The 18,974-nt window shown below is 44.7% G+C and overlaps 1 protein-coding gene across 1 annotated transcript in view; it reads right to left on the bottom strand.

The window, feature by feature from the left end:
* Positions 1–18,974, bottom strand: part of BFSP2 (beaded filament structural protein 2) — a gene marked incomplete at both ends in the record, with an annotated part of 48,855 nt that overhangs the window by 22,332 nt on the left and 7,549 nt on the right. The window contains 3 exons of the mRNA XM_080934671.1: positions 2,415–2,576; positions 3,749–3,905; positions 6,517–6,599. Of these exons, the coding sequence (XP_080790797.1) occupies positions 2,415–2,576; positions 3,749–3,905; positions 6,517–6,599 (402 nt within the window). The remainder of the gene's footprint in view (positions 1–2,414; positions 2,577–3,748; positions 3,906–6,516; positions 6,600–18,974) is intronic.

The raw sequence follows: 18,974 nt of genomic DNA on the forward strand, positions 1-18,974 counted from the left end.
AATAGGGGTGGGATAGGAATGACTATTTGATGGGTACAGAATTGGGGAAGGTCCTTCTGGAATGGTCCTGAGGGTCTTTGGAGGCCCAGGGGATAGAGGAGCAGGGAGAGGCAAATGCTGAGTGGTCTTCCTTCTTTTATCTTTCAGCAGCTCCTCAAGGCTAAAGGAAGGTCAGAATTATCTGAAGGAGGAGGGTTTCACTATAGCCACAAATAATATCAAATATTTTGGTGTAACTCTAACCAAGCAAGTGAAAGACTTGTATGACAAGAACTTCAAGTCACTGAAGAAAGAAATTAAGTAAGACCTCAGAATATGGAAAGATCTCCAATGCTCATGGATAGGTAGGATTAACATAGTGAACAAGGCCATCTTACCAAAAGCAATCTACAGATTCAATGCAATTTCCATCGAAATTCCAACACAATTCTTTACGAACTGTGAAAGAGCAACCCTCAACTTCATATTAGAAACAACAACAACAACAACAACAACAAAAACCCAGGATAGCTAAAACAATCCTGTATAATACAAGAACTTCTGGAAGTATCACCATCTCTGATTTCAAGCTATACTACAGAGCAATAGTAATAAGAACCGTATGTATTGATATAAAAACAGGTTGATCAATGGAATATTATTGAAGAACCAGAAATAAACCTATAATCTATGGACAATTTGACAAAGAAGCCAAAACCATATAATGGAAAAGGGAGAACATCTTCAACAAATGGTGCTGGTCTAACTGGATATTATGAAGGCAGATAGACCCATAGCCATCACCCTGCACAAAACTCAGGTCCAAGTGGAGCAACTACCTCAGTGTAAAACCAGACACACTCAATCTAATAGAAGATAAAGTGAGAAAATGCCTTGAACTCATTGGCACAGGATACAAATTACTGAACAGAATGCCAATAGTTCAGGCACTATGATCAACAATCAATAAATGGAACCTCATGAGACTGAAAAGCTTCTGTAAGGCTAAGGACACCATCAATAAGAAAAAAAGGCAGCCTACAGAATGGGAAAAGATCTTCACCAACCTCTACATCCAGCAGAGGACTAATATCCAAAATACATAAAGAACTCAAGAAATTAGACATCAATAAACCAAGTAACCTAATTGAAAAATGGGGTACAAAGCTATGCAGAGAATTTTCAACAGAGGAATCTCGAACGGCTGAGAAGCACTTAAATGTTCAATATCTTTAGTTATCATGGGAATGCAAATCACAGAACTTTATAAAAGACAACCCCCCTCGTGTGTGTGTGTGTGTGTGTGTGTGTGTGTGTGTGTGTGTATGTGTACTCGAATGTACATACAGTCAAGCACAGGGTGCATCAGAAGCCAGAAGAGGGCATTGTATCTCCTGGAGCAGCAGTTACAGGTGGTTATGAGCTGTCTGACAGGGGTGCTAGAAACTGAACCCAGGTCCTCAGGAAGAGCAGTATATACTCTTAACCACAGACTCATCACTTCAGCCCTGAGAACTTTTAGTAGTAAGAATAATTTTTAAAACCCACAAAGTCTTTCTGCTTCTTCTGATTAAACTGTTCTGGAATGGATTCTGGATGTTACAATTTCTGAGATGATTCTGCAGGTGTTATCAACTGAGTACCAGTAGCAGCAGTAGCTTGCCTTTCTGGACAAGCTATTTAACAAAAACCTTCTTGTCAGTCCCTGGTATATACCATTCTGCAATTGCCTTTCTTCCTTTTTACATTTCATGGGCTTTCCCCATGTTGTTATAATTACTTTATTTCTAATAACAGGTTTCATTGCATACAACATAGTTTGGTGACGGTATAGTTTTTCTCTTTGATAAGTCATTCATGTATTTTTACCACCTTTTAATGTAATCCTTAAAATCTTAAAATGCTTCATGGAATATGTTTAGACATAAACTCTCTCTCTCTCTCTCTCTCTCTCTCTCTCTCTCTCTCTCTCTCTCTCTCTCACACACACACACACACACACACACACACAGAGCTACATCTCCATCCTTTGTGTTTCTAATTCGTTCTTTAGGATGGCTGTCCTGATTGTTCAGCTAGCGCGTGGCAGTTTGGTAGTGTCCAGGCAGCAGGCAGGAACATGCACACACTTCTGACACAGACGAGAAAATCCCTTACTTGGAGGCTGGATAGAAACTAAAACACCTTATACTCTTAGATGACACAGTGGAGAACCTTCTACATGTGTTTTCCAGAACTGAGCATTGCCATTGTAAACATTTTCTTGTTTCAGAGAGGCAAACGAGCATTATTACTTTACTTTGCATTTCTCCTCTTTCCACAGTGACTGAGCTTGTTGCTAAATGGCCGCCTTTCTTCTACATTGCTGGCTGTCTCAATCTTGCTCGGCCTCCTCCTTCCCAGGACCCAGGGGATGATCCTGGCTAGATTCTTACCTTAGCTTGGAGCATAGCTCCTGCTTCTGCCCGGTTCTTTTCTACATCTCTCTCCCACTGAACTCGGATTGTCTCTAGGACAGCATCCAGACCAGTGCCCATGGGAACATCTGTTTGCTCCAGCTCAGATCCTGCCAGCTGCTTGTACAGAACCTTCACATCCTGAAAGCAACAGTGGATACCTTAGGTTAGCTCCAGGGAGGCAAGAACAGATGGGGAATTCTAGCCTGAAGTAGGCTGGCTGTGTGGGCACTGCTTTGCCATTCATGCATGCATTTACTCTTTATCTATGTATCTATGTATCTATCTATCTATCATCTGTCTGTCTATCATCCATCTATCATCTATCTATCTATTTATCATCTGTCTATCTATCTATCTATCATCTGTCTATCTATCTGTCATCTGTCTGTCTATCATCTATCTGTCTATCTGTTTATCTGTCTATCTATCATCTATCTATCTATCTTGCACTACGCATGCACACCACAAAGATTGGCAAAGTTCCAGATCTTCTAGGTGTAAGTATCATTTTCTTTTCCCAACGATACATTTCTTAGATCCTCCTGAGCCCATGCCCATGCCCAAGGCAAAAAAGCTAAATAAAAACACAATCAAAAGTAAGTATATAGTATAGTAACATATAGCAAGCAACTATAGAAAATGGGAGTTAGGCATATTGTCAGGATATACTAAAGGAGATTAAAATTAATTCTAGAGTCTAAAGGGTTACACTGGAACATGGTGTTCAGGAACTAAATGAGGAACAGGAAGGAACAGGTTTCTAGTCTCTGGTTAGCTTCAGGTTGGGCACAGGAGGAACTCCCCAATTTGAGCACGGTCAGTGAGCTGTGACTGTCAGCTTGAAGCACCCTCAACCACCAGTCAGAGTGATTTGTGTACGGTGGCTAATTGTCAGTGCTTCCTGCAGGTGACTTGACCACATCCCTGCTGGAGGTGCCCTCTGGTCCTGTCACCTAAAGATACAACCTTCTTTTGTTAATGAGTGTGTGGGAACCGCACGAGGGGCCTATCTTTAGAATTATTCAGTTTACCCTGTTCATGCAGTGTTGAAAAAAATAGGTGGACTAGAACACCTTAGGAAGATGGCCTCTCCAGTTTCAACTGTTTCTAACAGTCACGTCCACCTATGACTGTTGCTTTCATTCATCAACCTTCCCAGTCCTTGACAACATTTGAGTTAGAGACTTTGGGGATGGGGGAACTGTGACTCATGATAGAGACTTCAAGTCTTTTACTAGCATTTTCCCTGTGGGTCTGGGTGAACCACAGAGAAGAGTCCCCAAGACCCGTGTACCCCCAGGCCCACCTACCTCTTCGTAGCTTCTTGACAGGAAGCCCAGTTCTTCTTTCAGGCTTTCTATTTGATGCTCCAGGTCCGTCTTAGTCAAATTAGCTTCATCGATGACTCTGTATAGGGAGCTCACTTCCTCTTCTGCTGCCTTCCTGAATGGCTGCTCATTTTCATATCTATAGACAAAGGGACTTAATCAGCAAAGCTGAATAGTGCCCAAACCAGATTGTTAGATAATACCCAAAGGCCCACACTTGATAGGCGGTGAATGCTAAAAGCCAATGTTCCAGTAGCTTTGGGGACCCTGTTACTGATATTGCTATGGAAATATTAACAGGGAAACAGCAGCCAGCTAATGGGAACACAGCTTTGTGAGGCCTTTGGAGCCTGATACTCTAGGAAGGCTGCTTCAGGAGTTCGCGTCACAGAAATGCAATGCGACATCTTTGTCATTATATGGAGAGTCCTCCTGTCATCCAAGGATCTTCTGCCAGCATTGAAGACCTGCTAAGTATCAGGCAGGGTGTCCAGAAATGGACACTATTCTGCAGTTCTAGACAGTGGCTACAAACTCAAGTATAGGGTAAAGGAGGAACCAGGACAAGAAGTGGGCATGAGCTCTATCAGAGCAATACTTCACTCTACCTACAGGGGGCACTGCTGCCCGCATCTACCTGTATCTATGGTGCCTAGAGGAGGTTCTGGCTCGGCCCAGCTATCTCAGGGGCAGAGGTGGGCGATAAGAAGCACAGATTTGTCTATCCAGAGATTTGTGACAGATCAGTAGTAGAACACTTTCCTCGTCTGTGAGAGGCCTGAATTGAATACTCACATCACACAACTGACCAACCAAGCAAAGCAACAGAAAGCAAAGAGCTTTTTGAATAATGAGTCTAGGTGTGGAGTACAGATAACAAAACTGGCCATGCTGAGTTTCAACCCTTAGCCCTTCTTTCTTTTTTTATTTAAAAAAAGATTTATTTTATTTATATGAGTACACTGTAGCTATCTTCAGACACACTGGAGAGGATATAGGATCCCATTACAGATGGTTGTGAGCCACCATGTGGCTGCTGGGAATTGAACTCAGGACTTCTGGAAGAGCAGCCAGTGCTCTAAACTGCTGAGCCATCTCTCCAGCCCTCGTTAGCCCTTCTTTCTAACTACTACCTGACATATTTGCTGATTTCTCCTGGTCTGCTCTCCTCATTCCGTGTCTGTGGCTGCACCACTCAGTCAAAGTTCCCATGGGAAGGCAAAACCCACATTTCTATACCAGGCAGCTTTCAGGTTTTAGAGGTATAAGTCTTCACTTAAAAGTGTATGTGTGTGTGTGTGTGGCAGGGGGCAGGGTACTGGGGACTGAGCACATCAAGGAGCAAGCACTGTTTCCTCAGCCTCACCCCAAACCCTATAATGGACTTTAACGTTAGTTCCAGGGATAGCCTGTAATAGGTGATTTTGTTGGAGCATCTGCTTGTATGTTCCGAGTGCTGGGTGACTCAGTTCCTGTCAAGACTGGTGGTCCATTTTTGCAAAGTTCTAAGCATTGCTCATTTTGTGTAAAAGCTTAAACCTTTTTAGTCTTATAAAAAGGTGGGTTTGACACTGGAAATACCCAAAGTCAGGTCTCTAGCAGTCCTGCAACCTATGTAGAGTGAGGGTCCAGGGACAATGTCGTCTGTTGTGGGCTAATTCTGCTTCCTCAAGAGTAGCCAATCACATATCAGGGTGATCTCATGTGGTCAATAAAGGCCTGTGATTGGGTAGGGGAGGGGAAAGGTAGACGAGAGGTTTTGGGGAGTAAGGGAGAAGGACCAGAAGGGAGCAGAGAGGACAAGAGAAGAGGAGGGAACTATGATGAAGTAGAACCTTGTGGCCAGGAGAAACCTCAAGTAGCAAAGGGTCTTAAAGCTGGGGAATGTCAGTATAGCCTTAGACCTGCCCAATCGAGGCTCATAGCTTATCACTGTAATAACTGGATTGTATGGATTTTTAAAAAGGGCTTATTGGGGTTTGAATTTCAGCAACTCTGGGCAGCACAATGAAATCCCATCTCAAGATAAGCCAAGCTGGGTGGATCATGCCAACAGCCGTGACACTTGGAAATTGGAGGGAGAAGGATCAGTAGTTCATAGTTATCCCGGGCTACGTAGTGAGTTCAAGGTCAACGTGAGCTCCAAGAGACCTTATCTCAAAAAGACAAAACAATGAAGGACCTGAAATCAAACCAAATCAAACCCAAAAAAGAGCTGGTGAGATGGCTTATATGTCAAGGTGCTTGCTGCCAAGCCTGATTACCCGAGTCTAGTCCCGGGAAACTACATGGCATAAGAAGAGAACCAACTCTGACATGTTGGACCTTCCATATGTGTGCCATGGCAAATGTATACACACATAGAGTAACTTTTCTTTTAAAAAAATGGGGGGGGGGGGGCTGGAGAGATGGCTCAGCAGTTAAGAGCACTGATGCCCTTTCAGAAGTCCCAAGTTCAATTCCCAGCTACCACATGGAGGCTCACAACCACCTGTAATGTGATCTGATGCCCTCTTCTCATGTGTCTGAAGACAGTGACTGAGAACTCATGTACATTAAAAAACAACCTTTTCTAAGGCAAGTGGGACTGGGCATAGTCTTGAGACCCCAGGGCCTGTTTTATGAGGCACTGGGTTCTCCTAGAGTTTCTGTAGTCTCAGGCTATTTTACCACCATGGTGGTAGGGATTGATGTGTACTCTGGGCTGGAGTTGGATCAGGGAGAGAGATCCCCTTGCTACACAGTGTTACCTCTCTTTAAAGTCATCCGCACCGGCCTGGATCGTCTCCATCTGCAGCATGAGCCGTGCATTTTCCAAGACAGCCTCTCCCACCTGGAGCAGAGAGAAGAGAGCGTTCATTTAACATTGTGGCTCGTGTGGGACCCAGCGCTCTGGGGAACGTGGCGAAGCTTCATCAATGCTTGTCTTTCAGAATGGGTCTTCCTCCTTTGAAGACAAGGAGGAGATAAGAAAGCATAAATCCAGGCATCTTTAAGATTTTTTAAAGTGAGCTTTAGAAGAAGATTTTTGGAATAAAATGGTGACTCAGAAAGAGACTAGTTCACAGCCTCTGCCAAAGCCTTAAGCCCTCAACTCATCCAGGAAAGACAGGGCTCTGTCTCCTCCAGGGAAGTCTCATTGGCTTTGCTTAGCAGCTCGTGTGTATGTGTGTGTGTGTGTGTGTGTGTGTGTGTGTGTGTGTGTGTGTATTATGCATGCATATATATGGCCCAAAGTTAGTTTTAGGAATAGTTGTTAATGGAACTGGAGAGAGCAATTAAGAGCTGCTCTTCCAGAGGACCAGGGCTTGACGGTGGCTAACAATAGCTGGTAACTTCAGTTCAAGGGATCTGAGATCTCCTTCTGACCTCTGTAAGCATGAAACATGCATATTATACACAGACATATATGCAGACAAAACACCTATACACATAAAGATACTAAATTTAAGAAGACTATTTTCTTGGGTGTTTTGAGACAGGATCTTAATGGTATAGTACAGGCTCACCTCAAACTCAAAATCTCCAGCCCATCAGTCCTGGGACTGCACACATGTCCCACCCTACCTAGCCAGGAATTTTCATTTTTAATTGGCAATAGTTACGTATTTATAGAGTACAGCCTGAGGTTTTAATCTACGCTTTACATTGTGGAATGATTGTATCAGGCTAATTAGCACGCGCGGCATCACTAATCATCAGGGAATGCAAATTAAAACCCCAGCAAGACATCCCCCTCCTACCAGTAAAGCATGTATTATCAAGAAGATAAAAGATAACAAGATTCTGGCAGGGATGGGGAGGGACTGCACACTGTTGTGGCAAGAGGAATTCATGCAGCCGTTATGGAAAGCAGTGTGGAGGTTCCTCAAAAAACAAAACAGCACCCCCGCCTGCCCAGATCCAAAACAAAAATCCCACAAAAACCGAAAATAGAACAAACCACCCTGTGATTTAGCTAAATATACGGACTACTGAGTGTGTAGGTTTCAGTTATACATCCCTGGGCACACGGTTTCTAGTTCCTTCTTAAGAGGTGAAAGACAGGAATAAGGTTAGACAATGAGAAAGACACAGGCAAGGAGATGATTTACTTCATCTATTTGCTGGTGAGCTCAAGGGCCAGGTTCCAGACGAGAAAATGTGCTCTTTGCTAGTGGGAAATTCAGTGAAGTGAAACTAACCTTGATGGTCTGTTGGGACGAGGGAACCTAATCACTGTTTCTTCCCCAAATGGAGCTCTTGTGAACTGGAGAGAGGTCTGGCAGTTAAGAGTATACTGGTCCCATCCAAGTACTAACCAGGCCCGACCCTGCTTAGCTTCCAAGATAAGATGCATTCAGGGCAGTCTGGTCTTAGTTGGGGGACCTCCCCCTGGAGGAGGGACTGGAAGGAGAGGGCTGTGATCTGGTTGTAAAGTGAATAAATAAATAATGGGGAGGAGGGAATGTTTGTGGCTCTTCCAGAGGATTTGGGTTCTATTCCCAACAACCCAGTGTCTCCGACCTGCCTGTAACTCCAGCTCCCGGATACCTGATGCTCTCTTCTGGCCTCCTTGGGCTCTTGAATCCACGTGGAGCATGAACACAAACACACACACACACACACACACACACACACACACACACACACACATACACACACCTAAATAAATCAGCCCACCTTCTTTTTTCCTATTGTTTTAGGATGCTCCCCTCCCCCACTGCCTTCCCCATGTGTCAGCTTCTTGCTCATCAGTGGGTCTCCACAGCCAGGCTGGGGCTTAGACATTTTCTTTTCAGCAGGAGATGGAATCTGGAGCCTTATGCCAGCCAGGCTCTGCGGCTGTCCTCTTTGCCCGCTCTTTCTGTACATTTTATTTCGAGGGAGGGTCCCTTGAATCCATTCTGTGGCCCAGGCAGGCCTTGGCCTTGCAGTTCTCCTGATTTCGCTGGGATTTCAGGTCTGTGCCACCAGGCTATACCATTCTTTACTTGGACATTTGTGAGACAGGCTCTCACGACACAGTTCTGACTGGCCTGGAGCTCACTGTGTAGACCAGGCTAGCACAGAAGTTTCTGCAATATTTGCACCTCTGCCTAAGGGCTAGGATTACAGGTATGCACCACCGTGTCCAGGCTGGCTGACATTCTTAAATATTTGAGGCAGGAATGCATGAACGAATAGTGGTGTAGCCGTGGTGACAGTCCTCAGCCTTCCTAGGCTCTGGTCTTGAGGTTGTTTCCAATAAGCCATTAAGAGAGGAGTTTCTGAGTGTCCCTGGGATTTGCTTCATGTGGGTTCGGAGGTTCATGCTGTCAGGCTGGGGTGGCAGTCCTTAGGCACAGCTGTCTAGCAGGTTCCTTACTTCTGTCTTGAGACTAGGTGGCATTATGTTGCCCAGGCTAGTCTTGAACTCACTGCACAGCTCTAACAGGACTTAAGCTTTTAATTTTCCTTAGTCAGGGATTCTAATGTTTGAATACGGAGTCCAGATGATTAACAGTCAAAATTCTTAAAATAAGCTTTTTGAATTTTTCATATAATTAAGCTTATTTTTAAAAAAAGAAGTAAAGGAAAAAGTCAAAGAAACAAGCCAAGTGTGTGTGTGTGTGTGTGTGTGTCTGTGTATGTGTGTGTGTGTGTGTGTATGTGAGTATTCATATGTGTGCATATTGTGTATTGGTTTGGTGTGTGGTATTATGTATGCATTTGCTTGTGTATGTTTATGTATATGTGATTGTGCAAATATGAGTGTTTGTATTTTTGTGTGTATTGTGCATGTTTGTATGCATACTTGTGTGTCTGCATGTCTGGATATGTGTATGTGTGTGTGCATGTGTGTGTTTATGTGTTTGTGTAAGTATATGCATGTGCATGTGTGTATCTTGCACATGTTTGGTGTGTGTGCATGCATGTGTGTTTTTATGTATGCATGTGTTTGTGTTTATATGTTACTGTATAAGCATGTGTGTTTGTATTTTGTGTGTGTTGTTTGTGCATTTATGTCTATATGTATGCATGTGTGTGTGTCTGTGCATGTGTTTATGTGTCTCTGTGTGTAAGCATGTGAATGTGTTTGCATAAGTGTGTATATGCATATGTGTATATTTGTGTGTGCCTGTATTTGTGTATATCTGTGTTTGTATGTCTGCATGTATGTGTGTGTGTGAATGCACATGTGTAAGGGCATTATACAGTTCTACAAATTCAGAAACAAAGTAGAATTGTGGCTGCTTCAAGTCTAACAGAACTGGCACTGGGCTTTGGATAAACCTAAAGCTTTTTTTTTTTAATTTTATTTTGCCTTGCTACAACACTATAGGACACATGGCTTTGTGACATTTCCATCTATTACAAATTCCTGATATTTATACAAAGAAAGATGCTCGAAGCCATGTCCAAAGACACTGGGTGGAAACAGAGTTTTTAGAGGTGAGACAGAGCTGGCGACCCTGTTCCTTGGTGCCTCTTGAATTCTCATTCTGGGCTGAGAAGAGATAGCGTGGCTTTGTCCGGATGTCTGTTCTCTGAGGCCCTGTGAGCTAGACAGATAGGGTGGCTTTGTCCAGATGTCTGTCCTCTGAGGCCCTGTGAGCTGGACAGATAGGGTGGCTTTGTCCAGATGTCTGTCCTCTGAGGCCCTGTGAGCTGGACAGATAGGGTGGCTTTGTCCAAATGTCTGTCCTCTGAGGCCCTGTGGGCTCAGGGCTGGGGGAGGCAGAAGGCCTTCCTGCTTTTTGCTGGTGTTTAGTAACAATCAAGGGATTATTCCATCCTCAAGTGGGGCTAATTACAAGCTCTGGCTTGCCAAAGTACAGCCCACTGGCCCTGCTTTCTTGCTTTCTTCCCAGACAGAGATCTGAAAATAAACTGACAGTCTCCCCTCCTCACCACAGAGGACCCTACAGAATCCATCACTGCCTTTCCTAACCAGGAAGAGACACATCCAAAAAAGACCAGCTATGTGGTTTGAGGAGGATTAGAACCTTTGCTAGGGTTTAGTACAAACTCAGGCCTGCTATGGTGGCCCAGAGGGGTCCTGAGCAAAAGCAAAGCATGGGACCTGTAAGAAAAATCTTCAGGAAACTGTCCGAGAGCTGAAGATAGGAGGGGAAGAGGTAAGAGAAGCCGTGTTTATTGACTGCCTAAGCCTGTACCCAGCAATATGCCTGAGCTGGCTTGTCCTGGCTGAGATAGTGAACCACTAAATATTTCAGATGTTTTGAGCTGGTTAAATTGGCCATCGTGAAGAATTAAATCATGTGAGCTTACAATGAGTTGCTTAAAAACAAAGGCAGTACATACTCAGAATAAAGAGGCAGTAGCCCCTCCCCTTTCAAAATGTACTGAATGTTAGGTCTGATGTTGAAGTTATCTGCTTTGACTGGGTCTGGTTGTTGGAAATGCCACACTGTGGTACTCTGTATCCCTTTCCAGCCCTGCATTTAGTGAGACGTTGGTATCTCGATATCAGTCACAGTCAGAATATTTATACCAAAGAAAATGGCAAACACTGTAGACCACCAGATTTATTTGCAGGGAGGTAATAGTTCATACTAACATACAAAGTTGGATATTCACAACTTTTTAAAATGCTTGTGGCATGGTTTTAAAGTTGTTAGCACACGCAGTAAGAATATTATCCCTCAGAGAACTGAAGTTGCCCCAGATCACAGAGCTGGAAAGTGTAGAGCCAGAATGCCACCCCATGTCAGCATGACTCAAAAGTGTGTGTGTGTGTGTGTGTATATGTATGTGTTTGTATATGTGTGTATTTGTTATGTGTATGTGCTTGCATGTGTATGTGTGTGTGCATGCATGTTTTCATGTATGTATATGTTTGTATATTTATGTTTATATGTGTGTATGTGTTGAGTGTATATGTTTGTGTGTGTTGTTTGTATATATGTGTGTGTTTATATGTGTGCATATGTGTTATGTGTATGTGCTTGCATGTGTATATGTCTTTGTGTGCATGCATATTTTCATGTTTGTAAATGTATATGTTTATATATGTGTGTATGTGCTTGTGTGTGTATTTGTGTGTATGTGTGTGTTTATATATGTGAATGTGTGTGTGTTTCTATGTGTGTATGTGATTGTGTGTATGTGTGTGTTTATGTGTGTGTCAATGCATGTTCTCATGTGTATACGTGTGTGCTCATGTGCGTGCGCATTATAAGCTAAAGGCTCATCAGAAATTTAGTGACCTTCCTGGACCACTTTCTCCTTTACTCCTTTGCTTTCCTCATGCAGACAGCCAAGACTCCTCTTTGGGTTGCACCATGAAGGTAAATATCTTTCCTATCAGTTCTGAGATCACTAGCTCAACCCCATTGGCCCAAACTTCTTTCTCTTCAAGCCCCAACCCTAGCTTTACTTCCAGAGCCCCATTAGTGGATGGGTCTGGAGAAAGCTTTGTAATCAGGGAACGTTTCTGCTGAGCATTTTCTCAGGAGAAAAAAAAAAGGGCATTTCTATTTTAAGCTCTGAGAGATGTACGTTAATTATCTGGTCCTCACTGATTTATGGCTAAAGAGGATACAAATTAGCATTGCTTCTGTGATCAACTTTCTCTCCAGGAGAGAAGGCAATGAAAATTCCAAATGCCATCGGACGGACACTGTGCCCATAGGAAGAGCTACCTCATGACCTTGGAGCCATGTGGCTCTTCTCTCTGGGGAGAGAGTGTAGAAATAAATAAATAGTGGTCTTCATAAGTAACATTGAAGGGTAGGCAGGCTAGAAGCTTGCTGCGGAGAGAGCTGGGAGAACTACCAATGGGGTGTTCTCACCCCACTCTCCCTCTGACTTGGAATGTCACTGTCACAGCTTTAATGCCAGGTTCCCCACTCAAGGAGACTGCATATGGTGACTTGAATATATAACGCCCCTCCCCCCAGACTTATGTGTTATAGCCTCAACCCTCAGCTGGTGGAGCTATTTCGGAAGGTTCTAGAAACTTAATGGGGTTGAAAGCCTGCTTATGGGGAAGTAGCCCCCTGGAGCGTGTTCTTGAGGCTGTGTCTTTCCATGACTTCTCTCTTCCTGCTTCCCAGCTGTCTTGAGGTCAGCAGCTTTCCTTTCCATCATAATGTTCTGCCTCAAGACAGACACAGTGGCGCTGGCTGACTGGACCAAAAGGCTTCAGATCGCAAAGGAAAAAGTAGCATTTCTTCCATTTAAGTCATTTATCCAGGTATTTTGTTATGGCAACACAAGTCTGACAAACTTGGCTCATCGGAGCAGTGTCAGTATGAACTGATGGTGGGGCTGGGTGGTCTTGAGGAGAAAGACACTCCAGACCAACAATGGAGGGAGAAATGAGCCGCTTCCCGGGGGGACATCTCAGATGGTGTCCAGAGATGGGACTGTGGCGGGTTATAGAGTAGATGCTGAGGGCCTAAGCAATGGATGAGATCACTTACAGATCAAAAGAGAGCTTGAGAGCCAGCCCTGAGCACCGGCAGCACTTAGAGCTCTGATGAGGACCTGCATAGCAGGAAGAGTGGGAGAGGCGTTTCCATGGGAGCCAAGAGGCAAATGTGCATCCTTAGTGAGCATGTGAGTAAGGGCTAGTAGTGAGAGAAACGGACGAAGAAGGCAGAGTTCTCCCCGAAAGCTCTGGGGAGGAAGTGTGTGAGGACAGTTCAGAGCAACTGTCGATGCTACGCGCTGGCGTACTTGTGTACGCCCACGGCAGGCTGGGACCTCTGCTACCGAGGATCGGATAATATATATTTCAGGCTTCACGGGTTGTGTGTCGTTGCTGTGATACACAGTCCCACCCCTCTGAGTGTGAGGAGAACAGTTGGGGATGATTAACACACAGATGGGAAGGACTTTTTAATAAAAAGCGAGCCACAGGGATGGGGAGATGGGTCAGCGGGTAAAGTGCTTGCAATACAAATGCGAGGATCTAGGTTCAAATTCCAGACCAATGTTTAAAAAAGAAAAAAAAAAAAAGATGCTGGATGTGAAGGTGTGTACTCGGAGCTTTCCTGTCAGACAGCGTGTCTGGAGATTGAGTTCCAGGTTCAATGAGTGACCCTGTCTGAAAAAAATAAAGCAGAGAGCTGTAGGATGATGTCATTATACAGCAAGGCGGGTCCAACCTATCATTGGATGAGAAGGAAGAGTAGGCGGGGAAAAGTCTAGGGAGTAGAAAGGAGGAGGAGCAAGAGAGAATCAAGATGGAGACCACAGAGGAGGGTGGTTCAGGTCAGGGTGAACTAGGTCAATTTTATCTTGTCTAGTTGGGCGGCTTAGATCTTTATTAATTGGCCATGAATTTATTGTGTGGATGTGTTATGGACTAAGAATTTAACATATAAATCTGTTTGATAAATTTCAAGTCTCTGGAACTTTTTTTTCCAGGCTAAAGGGGACAGCGTGTGAAAGCAAATGGCTAAGAGAGAACGTGCGGGGCCGCGGAACTCCATGTGTGTATCAGGCGTGGTAACAACTCGCCTAGGGGACAGTGTGTGAAAGAAAATGCAGAGAGACAGCCGGTTCGGCACTTGGACCATGGAGGGTGAAAACTCGGGAACTGGTAGATGATCCTTTTGTATTTTTACCGCAACAGAGAACCAATGAGGTAGACACCTGATATTGACCTTTGACCTCCATGTACGGATGGGTTGGTTTCACACACACACACACACACACACACACAGCCTGATTTACCAAAATACAGGTTCCTGGATGGATGCGCACCTTTTCTGACATATGCACGGGAAGTTCTTGACCCCCACCTACTTGTGACAGAGAAAATTAGAATAATCTGAGTCCAATGACTGCATGTTACTTGACTGGGCTCTAGTGCCTGGGTGTTTGATCATTCTTCTAGATGTTTCTATGAGGACAATTTTAGATAAAATTGACAAGGGTGTGATGTTGGGTGTGGAGGGTACAGGCTTGTTCTTCTAGCTGCTTTCTAGGCTGAGATTGGACTACAAACTCAAGGAATGTCTGAACTATAGAGTACATTCTAGGCCAGTTTGGGCATTTAAGTGAGACTCTGTCTTTAAAAGTAAGAAACTGGGGTATAGTTCAGTGACATGGTACCAAGTTATCATGTCCAAGGTCCCAGGTTCAATCCCAGCATCACCATTGTAATAGTAGTAATAATAACATGCTCAGCGGCCCATTATTATTGTTATTACGATCAATTATATAGACAACTTCCTATAATGTAAATGGTCCTCGTTCAGTCAACTATATGACTGGATAAACTAGACACCAGCACTCCCTGAAAAACTGGGCCCTGCCAGCAGATGCCCTGTAGACTGACCTGCAACCACAGCTTTTCCATGCACAAGGGAAAGGTTTGTATTACGTCTGAAATCTCTGAGTTCCGCCTCAGATAAAGCGCGTCATGTAAGACATTAAGGGTGGACGTGCTGAATGCTGGGTGCTCTTCTTATATTAAAATAGTTCACAATTAGGAAAAAAAAACAGGTGGTATAACAAAGTCAACTAGAAAAAAACACTGGTCCAGTGGTCATCACGTGACAGTGCTTAAGGCAGAGGCAATCTCTGGGGACGTATGCTGGGCTGGAGGTGGGCGCCACTGGGAATAAAGAGGTACAGAGGAGGACATGTTCCCAGGGTAGCCATTATGAAGCTGGAGTGGAGTCTACTGCAGACCCTGGGGGCAGTGGGTAAGGCTGCTGTAGAGACACAGGCACAGGGAGGTCAGGACTTAAGGACACACGGTCCACCCTGCTTGAATCTCCCAGACATTCCCGTCCAGTGGAAGGAAATTTGGAAATGATTATTTCTAATTTTCCTCTGGTGAGATTTATCTCCTGGGTGCTCGCCCATGCCAGAGGGATTTGTGCTACCCAGAAATATACTGGGATCCACGCTACCAGGGCTCCTTTCTGTTTCCGGTGTGGCTCTCAGAGAAGATTGTTTATGTGCATACATGTACATGGAGGACTAGCTTGAGTGTTATTCCTCAGGAACATCTTCTTTTTTGGGATGGGGGTCTCTTATTGGGACTCAAAGCTCACTAATTAGTCCAGGCTGGCTGGCCAGAGATTCTTGTGTGGGAGATTCTGCTCCCAGGCTCACAATCCCATCTTTGGATCGGAGCAGGCTTGGGAGATAGCTGTATAGGTAAAAGTGCGTGCAAGCTGCCTGATGACCTGAGATTGGCACACATAAAAAATCCATATGCGGGCTCAACGGGTAAGAACACTGGCTGCTCTTCCAGAGGTCCTGAGTTCAAATCCCAGCAACCACATGGTGGCTCACAACCATCTGTAATGATATCCAATGTCCTCTTCTGGTGTGTCTGAGGACAGCTACAATGTTCTCACATACATTAAATAAATAGTTCCTTAAAAAAAAAATCCATATGCACTACCAAATTTGGTAGTTACCACGTTACCATGTCTGGTTACCAGTGATCAGGAAAACCATGATGCTGCTTGTATTTCCAATCTGTGTCACAGGCACTGTCTGCTTTCAACTCAGTGGGTTTTAAGAGCTCTAGAGAGTGATGAGATTGCTCAGTGGTTAGAGCACTGACTGCTCCTCCAGAGGTCCTCAGTTCAAATCCCAGCACCCACATGCTGACTCACAGCCATCTGTAATGGATCTGATACCCTCTTCTGGTGTGTCTGAAGACAGCTACAGTGAGCTTATATATAATAAATAAGTAAATCTTTAAAAAAAGAGAAAGAGATCTAGGGAGGGGTCCTATCACATCAAACTTGTTTTTTGACCACGCCTCTTGTGTCCCTCCTGGTCTGTCTACAGTTGATATGGGTCACATGGCCAGCACCGTGCTGACACAATGTAATGTGGCTGGACCGGTGTGTAAATGTGTTGACTTAACATTCTTCCCAGACTCCGGGGTCCATGGTTTACAACTTGGACTCTTCCATCTTTAAATTCTCAGTGTTGGCTGCATTCAAAGCCTCAGAAAGGAAGAGAATAAAAGGGAGTCTGTGAAAACTCCATAGTAGGTACTGTGACAATTGCTACACTGTCAGGCTGCTGCAAAGAGGCAGGACCAATGGGTGGCACCACCGTGAAAGATTCTGTCCTTACATGTGACACTAATTACACACACAGGCTGGGAAGTGGTAGTCTAATCTGACACTAACAAAGCCTTCCTCTCTCCTGAGATATTCCTTTCAGCTTCAGAAGGACCACTACTGGGATGGCAGCTGGAATTATTTCCTCCCTCTTTAGAGCGGGAGGTGTGGGCTGCGCTGAGAACCTGGAAAAGGGTTTGTAGAATGGGCTTCAGAGCCTCTTCAACTCCAGCTCCGAAAGCAACACGAAATGCAACTCAAAGAGGAGAGAGATTTCTTCTGTCCCAAACAGCATCGGCAGAGGAGAGGAACGGGTGCGCTCGCCTCACAAGGTCGCCTCACAGAGGGAGATTTTTATGGCTGATTTTGAGTCCTCAAGAAACTGAGACCTGTAGTGGAAATTCTCACATGGTGGGATTGGCTGCAGTGTGGTACAGATTGTGTGGCTGGCCGCCCAAATCAAGGTGGCTCTGATGGAGTGGTGATTCTAGGAGTCCTGGATCCCACAAGCCGGGAACATTTTGCAAGGGGGTGGGGATGCAAAGTTTGCAGGACAGCTCCTAGAACGCCCAGAAGGTGGCGCCACTTGCCAAGAGGCAACAGCTAGGGACTCCTACCACCACCGGACTCGACCCCATCTGGTCCCCTTCAGCTCTGGCTTTGGCTTGAAGGCCACTTTGGGATTGCTGACCACAAAGAGACACCCGGGCTCATCCCTATGTGTCACTGTGCCCCCACCCCTCCCCCACCCTGAGATACTACTGAGTAGGATTGGCTGGATAGACAGGCTACAAGGGCTATGCAATATTCATGGTTATTATTATTTAACTATAACAAAAGATAACACCGATTACTCACAATGGATGCTTGTTATGGCCAGGCACTACAATAAAGATATGAAATAAATTATTAAAGTCTCTCAACAAGCTTGTGGCGTGAATATTATCTTCCTTTTACCGACCACACATTTCATCCAGAGAGGTTATGGGGTTTGTCTTTGGTCACAAAGCCAGTCCAATGGCCAAGCCAGAGTGTGAACTCAGGTCTTTTGGGATGTGTAGTATGCCCCATTAGCTACCTTATGCCCCCTCTTCCTTACTGCCTGACTTCCTCTTTCAGCTTCCCTTTCCTTCCTATCTTCCTTCTGCTCCTTTTTATTTCCTGTCACCCAGCAAAATTCAAGGAAGACCAGACCACACTTCTGATACTGGGGAATTCTCAGTGTATTGAGTAGGCTGAAAATGACACCCTGGGGGTAGTGGAGGAAGAGGACAGTTCATGAATATTCATTACCACCTACATGCAAGTGCAGTGCTAGATCTGGCCAACTCAGGGATGCTGGCTGTGTGTTGGTTTCATTTCATCTGGGGTTTTGTGAACTCTGATCCTGTGTGGGCTTTGCTTGGTCCCATTTAACTCTTGGTCCAGACAAGTTCATCTGGTAACACCTGAGACATGACAGGTATGTGAGGTGGATGACACAGATGTTTTATCACTTCCTGGGGGGCACAGGTCACCCTCAGAATCTTAGGAATGCAAGGACCACACATGCGGAACATTCCCAGCCTGGCCAAATTTCTAAGAACGGGAAGAGGGCATCTCGTCCTCTTAGTGTCTACCTGTGTCTCAGGCATTTGAATGGATCTATGGCATGAGGCTTGGGAGGTCGGAGAAGTCTGCCCTCTGATTTTACAGATGAGCCTCTGAGTAAAAAGGATTTGTCTAATGGGCTCAAAGCCAGAGGGCAACTGGGAGTCAAGTGGAGCTCATCCCTCTGGCCCACGAAGAAGACCCTTCCACTTGCCTTCCAAGGCTATGAACTAGAATCTGGTTTATTTCCTGTGTCTTCTATGGGAACCAGGGCAGCTGGTCCCTCCGTTTAACGGGTGAGAAAAGGGTTCAGAGAGGTGGTGTAACTTAGCCCAGTCACAGTATCTGTGTGTGTCCCACCATGAACAGCTCTCTCTTGGAGCTGTCTGCATTGCAGTTGGCCCTAGTGAATTCATGGTTTTCTAGGAGGCAGAATATGACTTCAAATCGAAAGCAAATCTATAGGCTAGATAAGAAAATATTGGTAGTTAGTTGTGGACCTTTGAAGTAGTATTTGAAGAACTAGAACAGAAACCTGGAATATATGATTAAAAACAAAACCAAAAAAGCAGAAAAGCCTATCCCAA

The sequence above is a fragment of the Micromys minutus genome (assembly GCF_963924665.1).
Source record: "Micromys minutus genome assembly, chromosome: 21".
Lineage (NCBI taxonomy): Eukaryota > Metazoa > Chordata > Mammalia > Rodentia > Muridae > Micromys > Micromys minutus.